At 63.0% G+C, this 10,193-nt stretch overlaps 1 protein-coding gene across 1 annotated transcript; it reads right to left on the reverse strand.

The window, feature by feature from the left end:
* Positions 1-261: 261 nt before the first annotated feature.
* Positions 262-9,405, reverse strand: MB (myoglobin). The gene is made up of 3 exons (XM_004610489.2): positions 9,225-9,405; positions 3,726-3,948; positions 262-753 (listed from the first exon to the last, which is right to left on the reverse strand). The coding sequence occupies exons 1-3, from the start codon at positions 9,317-9,319 to the stop codon at positions 607-609; spliced, it is 465 nt and encodes a 154-aa protein (XP_004610546.1). The 5' UTR covers positions 9,320-9,405; the 3' UTR covers positions 262-606.
* Positions 9,406-10,193: the final 788 nt, after the last annotated feature.

A 10,193-nucleotide genomic window follows, 5' to 3' on the forward strand; every position in this document is an offset into this window, starting at 1 on the left:
AGCTGGTATCTGTACCGTCACTGAGCTGTGGTGCCCGCGGGCCTGTGTCTCAGCTGCTGGTCCCTCCCTCCCTCCCTCCCTCTGGCTCTCCCCCACCCCAGGGGCCTCAGGCCCGCCTCCCTCCCCCCCCCCCCCCCCCGCACCCTGAAGGGGGCTCCTCCTCGCACCCCCCCCTGCTGTGTGTCCTGGGGGCCGGGAGCGGGTGTCGGGCAGTGAGCACGCGGAAGCGGAGGAAGGCTGCAGAGCCGTGCCAGGCCTTTATTGAGCCCCGCGGGCGCGGGAGCGGAGGGGGCTAACGTTGGGGGGGCGGGGGCTGGCCCTGTCCCTCTGCAGAGGGACACCCGGCCGTTCGGGGGGGCGGGGGGGGGAGCAGGGCGACCCCCGCTGGGGTCGGTGCCAGCTTGAGCCCGGGGCGCCCGCTGGGGGGAGGTGGGAGGGGGCCGCGTGGGCGGGGGGCCGCGCTGTCCCTGGTCCCCGGGGGCCGGGAGCCCCTCGCACCCTGCACCCGCCGCCCTCCTGCCGCCGCCCAGACACTCAGGACAGGCTCTGCACACGGCGGGCGGCGCGAGGCAGCCCTGCTCCCCGGGCCGGGGCGGGCGGGGGGCTCTAGCCCTGGAACCCCAGCTCCTTGTACTTGGCCGCGATGTCGTTCCGGAACAGCTCCAGGGCCTTGCTCATGGCGCCCTGGGCGTCGGCCCCGAAGTCGCCGCCCTGCTTGGCCTGCAGGACCTGGATGATGGCCTCCGAGATGAACTGCGGGAGAGAGGGGGGGTGTCAGGCGCGGGCCCACCCCAGGGGCCGCTCTGGGCTAGGCCCTTGTCCCCAGGTAGCTGGGAATGGCCTGACCCGCACGGCCCCCCGTCACCCCCTCCCCGCCTTTGCAGCTGTGGCGGGACAGAAACTCCCTTATCTTGGGGCTGGAGCGACAGCACAGCGGGGAGGGCGTTGGCCTTGCACGTGGCCGACCCGGGTTCGATTCCCAGCATCCCAGAGGGTCCCCCGAGCACTGCCAGGGGTGATTCCTGAGTGCAGGAGTCAGCCCTGAGCATCGCCGGGTGTGACCCCCAAAGCAAAAAAAAAAAAAAAAAAAAAAAAAGCTCCCTTATCTTCTTGCCTGGGCTTGGCTCTGGGGGTGCTCAGTGCTCAGGGAGGACTCCTGGATCTGTGGGGGCGCTTGATGAGGTGCCGGGGGATCGATCTGGGGCTGGCTGCATGCACCCCAGGACAAGCGCCAGGCTGGGAGTGGGGTCCACAGAGAAAAAAGGGGCTTGTTTCCATCCCCGCCTCCCTTGGTCCAGACAGGAGGCCTCTCTCAAGAGGACTCTCTCTCTAGTGCTCTCAATTCTTGGCCGAGTGACTGTGGGGTGGTGGGGAGGCGGGGTGGGGGGAGACTTGCCTCTTTCTCTGTTGCCATCAGAGTGCTTGGGAGACCTAAAGTCCAGGTGGGGCCTTACACAGAGATGGAGGTGGCTCCAGCCGGACCCCGAAACTGACCCTTCCTGTGTCCAGGGCAGAGCCACCAGGTTTGGGCAACTAGGTGCCAGGCAGGCGACTGGGAAGGGAGGAGTGACCCCTGGTGGCCAGCGTTGGGTGGTGCAGTTAAAAGGTTAATTTTTCGGGGCTGGAGTGATAGCACAGCGGGGAGGGCATTTGACTCGGGTTCGATTCCCAGCATCCCATATAGTCCCCCGAGCACTGCCAGGAGTAATTCTTGAGTGCATGAGCCAGGAGGAACCTCTGTGCATCTTCAGGTTTGACTCCCCCCAAAAAAAGTTTTAAAAAGGTTCAGTTCTCAGAGAAGGGAGTGATAGCACAGCAGGGAGGGCGTTTGCCTTGCACGCAGCCGACCCGGGTTCTGCCCCCGGCATCCCCTGTGGCCCCCCAAGCACCACCAGGAGTGGTGCTCCCGATTCCTGAGTCGGGAGCTAGGAGAAACCCCTGAGCATCACCAAAGACAAAAACTAAGAAAAGGACAGGGAGGGAGAGAAACTGAGGGGCCAGGGGAGGGGAGGGTGCCTCAGACTCGGGGAGGGGGGCGGGGGGCAGAGACGCGGCATCTCCACAGAGCCTGTGCCCGGGCCAGAGAGAGCGCGGTGTGGGGAGGGGGTTTGCCTCACACACACCTCGTTTGATCCCCCGCATCCCACCGAGCCCACCAGGAGTGCTTCCGGAGTGCAGTTAGGGGTGAGGCGAGCCCGAAGCTGGGGTGGGAAGTGCTTCTCCAGGGAAGGAGGGGAGCGTGGAGGGGCCCTTGGTCTCCACCAAGGGAAATAAGCCTGAAATCCTCTGCACTGCCAACTACTTTGTGAATACTGGTGTATATGTTTATATTTTAATTTTTAAATTATTATTATTATTATTATTAATATTATTATTATTATTTTGACTTTTTAGGTCACACCTGGCAATGCACAGGGGTGACTCCTGGCTCATGCACTCAGGAGTTACTCCTGGCAGTGCTCAGGGGACCCCATGGGATGCCGGGAATCGAACCCGGGTCGGCCGCATGCAAGGCAAACACCCTCCCTGCTGTGCTATCGCCCTTCTGGCCACCCCCCTGTGAACTCTCCTCCCTGGCTGCATGAGGGTTTTGGACCACCTCAAATGCCCGAGGGGGAAACTTCCTCCCGCCCTCCCAATCTTCCAAACTTCCTGCTTGGAACATGGGTCGGAGGGCTGGCTCTCGGGCAGCCTGTGTGCACTGTGAGTCCCCCTTGGCGCCACACGTGTCCAGGTGCCGACGGCAGGCCCTGACTCGGGGGCTCGGGGTGGGGCTTTGGCCCGTTCTCCTGATCTTCATGCCTTCCCACCGGCGAGGATGCGCCCCCAACCCCCCACCTGTCCAGGCTGTACGTGTCCGTCTTAAATACGCCAGAGCCAGGAAAGCCAGCCTGCTGCCCCCCACGCCCTCTGGGCCAGAGCCCCAGTTTCCGCTCCCACGCCAACGGCTCCCTCTCAGGGACGCAGGACCCCGGGGCCGCGGCTTTGGAGGGACAGAGATGGAGCAGGAGTTCTGCCTCGGTCGCCCCAACTAGCTGCCTGATGTCCCCGGGCCTCAGTTTTCACATCTGTCCAGTGGGTGTGATGCTGGGGAAACCCGGGGGCAGGAGATGCCCTCTGACACCCGCGGTAGGGGGTGGGCCTAGGGGGGAGAACGACCTCTCAGGGACCAGGAGAGAAAGAAGAGGCATCCGGGAAGCAGAGGAGGGACCCAGACACCCCCCTCCCAGTGCTTCCTATCTGCGGCTTGGACTCTCGGAGCCCCCTGACCCCCTCCTCCCTGCCCTACCTTGAGCTGGCTCCGACCACGTGCCCCTTATCCAACCCCGGCTCCACCCACCCAGCCCCTGCACTGCTCCATCTCTGCTGTGGTCCCACCCAATCCTGACTCCGCCCCAGCTCCCTGGACCACCCTGGCTCTGCCCCCACCTCACCCCGACTCCGCCCCACCTGCCTGGTTCCACCCTCACCCTCTGCCCTGGCCCCGCCCTTGCCCCCCCTCCAAGCTTCGCCCCCACCCTGACCTGGCTCCACCCTAACCCCGCCCACCCTGCCCAGTTCCGCCCTGTCTCACCCTGGCCCCGCCCTACCCCACCCCAGCTCCGCCCCTGTCTCACCCTGGCCCCGCCCCACCCCACAAAGCTCCGCCCCTCTCACCCTGGCCCCACCCCAGCTCCGCCCCCACCCTGCCCCCTGGCCCCGCCCCCTTTCCAGTGGCCTCGCACCTCCAGGTACTTGATGGGGATCTTGTGCTTGTTGGCGTGGGACTGTGCCAGCGGCGCCAGCTCGGCCTGGTGCTGCCCCTTCTTCTTGAGGATGCCGCCCAGGGCCGTGAGCACCGTGGTGCCGTGCTTCTTCAGGTCCTCGGACGCCTTCATGTCACCCTCCGACTTCAGGTTCTTGAACTTTTCGAACTTCTCCAGGGTCTCGGGGTGGCCCTGGAACAGCCTGTGGGCGCAAGCAGGACTGGGCTCAGAGGTGGGGGGCGCGGGCCACAGCCCCCCCGCGGTGTGACCTCAGGCCGCTGCCTCCGCCCCTCGGGGCCTGGAAGCTGCCTCTGAAGAACGCAGGAGCGCACACGTGCTCGGAGCTTTCCGTGAGGTGCAAGGAGGCCCCCGGAAGTGTGGCATAAATGCTCACGGGGTTGCTTCTGGGGGTGCTTCCCCCTAGCAGTGCCCGTCTGGCTCTGAGGCCCAAAGGGAGGTTGGGATCCCCCCTGAGGCACCCCTGACCGTGCTGTGGGGGCACATATGGTGCTAGGGATGGAACCCGGGGCTCCCGCATGCAAACACGCACCCCGACCCTCTGAGCCGTCTCTATCGATGGCGGTGGTTGCTTTTAGCAAGGAGGCTGGGATGGAGGAAGGGACCCGTCTCTGCACTGCATTGTCTCTGCACTGCACTGTCTCTGCACTGCACCATCTCTGCACTGCATCACCTCTACGCTGCACATCTCTGCACTGCACCATCTCTACACTGCATCATCTCTATGCTGCACATCTCTGCACTGCATCACCTCTATGCTGCATCACCTCTACACTGCATCACCTCTACGCTGCACATCTCTGCACTACACTGTCTCTACGCTGCACAACTTTGCATTGCAATGCATCTCTGCATTGCACTGTCTCTGCACAGCACTGTCTCTGTATTACACTGTCTCTGCATTGCACCATCTCTGCATTGCATGGGCTTTTCTCTATCCTCCTCGCCCCTGTGGAGCGTGGATGAGGACTGGCATGGATGGAGTGGCAGGTGGGTACAAGGGGCTGAGGGCACCCCTCTGTTCCCCTGCACAGCTCTGGCCTCCCCTTGGGTCACCTTGTCAGAGCCCCGGGCTGGGAAGTGCCTGAGGGGTTCACACTGGCGCCAGTGGCCGTCCCTGCAGCTGGCTGCAGAGACACTCCAGCCCTGGGGCTCCCTGCACCATGTCCATCACCTGCTCCCCGGTCCTGCCACACTCCCCATGAGCTTCTGCACGGGGCCCAACCCCTGCCCCCCACAGCCCCAGAGAGCTCCGAGCGCCAGCCTTTCCTGCCAGGTCAGGGTGGGGCTTGGGGGGCGGGGAGTCGGCACCAGACTTGGGGTTGGGGTGAACACAGAACTCACTCCCTCCTCCCTGTGCTACCCCTGCCCCCACCGCAGCCTTGCAGGAGACTCTGGGTCTCTGCCCTTCTGGGACGAGATCCGCTTCTGCTTCCTAGGACCCCCCCTCCTCCACCCCTGCTCAGTTTTCTGAGGGCGCTTGCAGGTTTGTGCCTGTGTCCCCAGCACCCTGTGCCTCGCCTGTGACTCAGCACTGCCCGGGCCGCCGGCAGCTGTGCCCAGTGTCCCGTCTCACCCTGGGGCCCCCGCCAAGCCGCCGGCGTCACTGACAGCTCCTCCCGGCCACCTTCCGAGGGTCCCGATCGAACGTCCCCCTGCGGCCACGGTGAGCCTTGAGTGTCTGCTCGGCGGGTTCAGAATCGGAGGAGAAGGGACCCAGAGAAGCTTTGGGGAGCCCTGCCCCCCGACCCCAGCAGTTTTGGAGAAAGAAGCGGGGACTGAGAACCACAGAAGCCGAGTCTGTCTCCAGGGCGCCGTGTGGACGCGGAAACCACTTCCCATCCGGGTGAGTCACCGAAGCCTCCTCCAACTCCTCTCAGGGGTCATTCGCTCGGCATCGGGGGTCGAACCCTGGGTGCCCCGAGTGAGAGGCAGGGCGGCACCGCTCAGACACACCCCGGACTGGGCCTTCCAGATTCTAGGCTCGCCCCTCTCTTCCCGTCGGCTCTCAGGGGTGCAGGGAAGTCGGGCGACCCAGACTCCTGCCCCACCTGAACAGTGCTCTGGGAGGGGCCCCCGGGGGCCCCTCGGATGGGCCTGCCAGCAGAGACCTGGGCGTGGGCAGGCGCGGGCCCGCTACCCTCGTCCCCGCTAAGCTGCAGTCCACCAGCTCGTTCATCCCATAGCGAGGGGAGGACACTCCCCAGCAGGCCGACAGGACCCCCACAGCGGAACCATGAGTCCCCAGACTTGCCCAACGCCTCCGCGCTCAGGACCATGGGGACACCCCCCCACCCATCCTTGCACCCTGAGCACCCTCGTGATATCTGTGGAGCACGGCAGGCCGGGTCCAGGGGCCGCTGTGTCTTAGAACGTGATTGCTGTCCCCCCCCTCTCCATCGCTGTCCCCTCTGCCGGTCTCAGCTTTGTCACTGACCTCGTCATGGCCAGTAGAGCCTCCACCGTCAGCACGGTTACTCCCCAATCACCCCCACCCTAACCTCTGCCATCGGATTGGGAGTCTGCGTGTTCCCTACAGTGGCCCTTGGCCGCCCTGTTTTCTCCTTGCAGCTTAAGGAGTGTTGCCTCCAGTAGGAATTTTCTTTTTTTTTGGGGGGGGTGGGGGGTCACACTCGGCGATGCTCAGGGGTGACTACTGGCTCTGCACTCAGGAATTACCCCTGGTGGTGCTCGGGGGACCCTATGGGATGCTGGGAATCGAACCCGGGTCGGCCACATGCAAGGCAAACGCCCTCTCTTGCTGTGCTATTGCTCCAGCCCCCTCCAGTAGGAATTTTCAAGCTTCCCATAACCTCGTGACATTTTGTTCAGTGGCAGACATAAGGAAAGCTGAAAAAATATTATTAATTTTTATTTTAATTTTTTCATTATATATATTTTATTTTTAAAAGTTATTCAAAAACATCACTGTATCACTGTCACCCCATTGCTCATCGATTTGCTCACCAGTAACATCTCCATGGTGAGACTTGTTACTGTTTGGGGCATATCGAATATGCCACGGGGAGCTTGCCAGGCTCTGCCGTGTGGGCGGGATACTCTCGGTAGCTTGCCAGGCTCTCCGAGAGGGACCGAGAAATTAAACCCGGGTTGGCCGCATGCAAGGCAAACATCCTACCCGCTGTGCTATCGCTCCAGCCCCATATAAATATATTTTATTTATATATCTTTAAATATTTTAAATATTATATATTTATATATAAATATATTTTTAAATTATTCATTTATTATATATATTCTTTTGCTTTTTGGGTCACACCTGGCGATGCTCAGGGGTTACTCCTGGTTCTGCACTCAGGAATCACTCCTGGCGGTGCTCGGGGGACCCTATGGGATGCTGGGAATCGAACCCAGGTTGGCCTCGTGCAAGGCAAACGCCCTACCCGCTGTGCTATCACTCTGGCCCTTACTTTATATTTATTTACTTTTGTTGCTTTTTGGGTCACACCCAGCGATGCTCAGGGACGGGGTAGGGGTCCCTTCGGCAGCCCCCTCCCCTCCTGAGCCCCCCCCGCCCCACTCCCAGGACCAGAGTCCCCACGCTCACCTCACAGCCTCTCACGCTCTAGACATCCCGACATGGGTCTGCAGGGCCACCCTCGGTGCTGCATTAAACAGGCTCCGGTGGACAGAGCAGCTTCTCCCTACTCGGAGGGCAAGCAGTGACCTCTCCAAGGTCACCACGAAAGCCAGACTGAGAGCCCTGGGCCCCTCCGAGCACCCGCACCCCCGAGGCTGGCATCACCGCCCCGCCCCACCCCAGCCCCGTGCAGCCGCCAGGACCAGTTGGCATGGCGTCTGCCACCTGACAGGAGGCTGGCCATCACGTCTCATCCCTGGCACCCGGCCCTGGCACCTCTCAGATCCAACCCGGAGAGGGAGGAAGTATCTGCCCCACACACAATACCCGCGTCTCCTTCAAGGCCGCCAAGTCCGGAGGGCCCTGGACCTAGCTTTGCACACGGCCTTCCTGGGTTCAAGGCCCAGCATCCCCTAGGGCCCCCGGAACACCCCCAGGAATAATTCCTGAGTAGTGCAGAGCCAGGAGGGAAGCCCTGGGCATGCATTGCCTGGTGTGGCTCAAAAAATACAAAACCAACAAATCAATAAATAAGCAAACCAAAGACCTCCGAGGTCACGTCCCCCCGGGGCACGGGTCCCAGAGTGCCAAGGAAAGTGGCTGGTTCCACGCTCTGGCCGCCCCGTGACTGCCCAGGCGGGAATCACGGGCTCTTGGACCAGAGCGTGAGAGCAGGCGGTCATGCGGAAAAGGCCTCCGGGGGAGGGGCTTATCCAAGGTCACAGCACGGCTGACCTTGGCCAGGTCCCCAGCTGAGCCTTGGGGACCAACAGCAGAAGGAGATGCCCCGGGGCCCTCTGGCCCGGGCACCGAGGGCACCACCTTAGCAGGGCAGAGCGCGGGGGACCTGCCCTCCCCCCAGACGTGGAAGCTGGGAGCGGCCCCGGGAGACGGGCGGAGGGCCAGCCGTGGCCCAGAGAAGGACAGTGGGGCCCTGGCCACTTCCTCCCGGCTCTGGGAGGCACCGTGTCCCTCCTTTTGACCATGTCTCGGACGTGGTCCTGGGCAGAGCGGAGGGCTGGAGGGGGGTGGTGGGGAGGGGTGGGGGGATGAGGTACTGTTTCCCGCCCCCTCTCACCCTCCCCCTGCTACAAAACTCAGGAGTCTGTTCTCCGCAGCTCCTCCGGACACCCCGCCCAGCCCTGTGCGAGACTGAGGGTGCAAAGGTGCTCAGAAACCACCATTCTGGACTCGCAGGTCGAGATTGACCCACCAGCCCAGACGTCCTGAATGAGGCTCTGCCTCCTGTTTCCCAAAGATGCGGCTTTGAAATCTCCAGCAGCGACTAGCACCTTCCAGCACCTTCCAGCACCTTCCAGCACCTTCCAGCACCTTCTAGCACCTTCCAGCACCTTCCAGCACCTTCCAGCACCTTCCAGCACCTTCTAGCACCTTCTAATTACATCTAGCACCTTCCACGCACTGGACGCCTTGGAATCGCATCGGACCCCTGACACGCATCCCCCCCTTACTGGATCCTCAATTCCATACTCTCTGACTCGAGGCTTCCTGCGTTTTGCGTGGGAGCGGAGACGGAGGCACAGAGAGGCTGTGTGCCTTGCCCAAGGTCCCACAGCTCCCCTGGGGCAGAGCCAAGTCTAAGGCGATGGCGCTCTCCGCTTGAGACCCGGGTCCTTGGCCCTAAACCCCGTTGGACGTGGTCACTGAGGTCTGGTTAACTGTCTAGCCTTCCGTCCGGGCAGTGCCAGCCTTGGTCACCAGCTGCTGCCTCGGCCCTCAGCTGGGTCCCGGCTCCCGTCCTGGACTCCAGCCCTGGACACTTAGGGGCCAAAGGGAATCCGGCCGGGAGCGTCGGGCCAACTGGTCAACCCCGGCACGGGCTCCGCCTGGCCTTTTACCTGATGAGGACCTCCTGCCCGTGGCCCGGGATGTCGGCCTCCACCTTCCCCCAGGTGTTCAGGACCAGCTGCCACTCCCCGTCGCTGAGCGCCATGGCGGAGTCTGAAGAAGATCAAAAGGGCAGGAGCGGGCTGACAGGGTGTCCTGGCTCTGGCTGCAGGGACTCCGGGGCCCCCAGGGTGCCCGGGGCCCTTTATACCTCCCCTGGCGGTGCCAGAGGACACCTGGTCACCTGACTGCTCTCTGCACTCGTCCACCCAACCCCCCACCCCCCGTGTCCCCTTTCACGCAAGGGTCTAATCTTTTCCTTTCTCTCGCCCTCACATGGAAGCTATTTTGGGGCAGGTGCCATTGTGAGGAGGTCGGACAACCCAGGGCGTGGGGCGGGAGGGCGGGGTGGTGTGTGTGGCAAGACTGGGGCAGAGGGACTCTCGGGGGCCAAGAGAAAGGCCACCGCCCAGCCGCCTGAAACCCAACTCCGGCCGCTGCCTGCCACCCGAGAGGGCCTGTCATGTGTCGTCTCTCCAGTCCTGGGTCAGGGCAGGCCCTGAGACGTCTCCCCCGACACACTCGCCCCCCCCCCCCCCACCTGTTGCCAGCCCAACCCTCCCATGGTCAGGAGGACCCTGGAGAATTTCCTTCTTAGGGCCGGGTGGGCCCGGGCCAAGCCCTGGTCTCGGGGTGTCTCAACTTTCCCATCCTCCTGGCCTCGACGACGCCTTGCTCAGATGCTTCTCTCTGGAGGGCTTTGCGGGGCCGGCCGGCTCCAGGGACAATGGCACATGCCCTCCCCTGGCGTCTGTGCCTGCCTCTTACGGCACCGGCCTCACCGGCATCCTGCTCCTTTGTTTGCAAGCCAGCTCCTCCATTAATGCTCGCAGACTTAGCCGGGCGCTGGGCCCGGGTCCAAACACTCCACTTTTGTTTAATCCCCCTGGCAGCCCGATAGGCGAGGTGCTGTCATTCTC

The sequence above is a fragment of the Sorex araneus genome, chromosome 6, assembly GCF_027595985.1.
Source record: "Sorex araneus isolate mSorAra2 chromosome 6, mSorAra2.pri, whole genome shotgun sequence".
Lineage (NCBI taxonomy): Eukaryota > Metazoa > Chordata > Mammalia > Eulipotyphla > Soricidae > Sorex > Sorex araneus.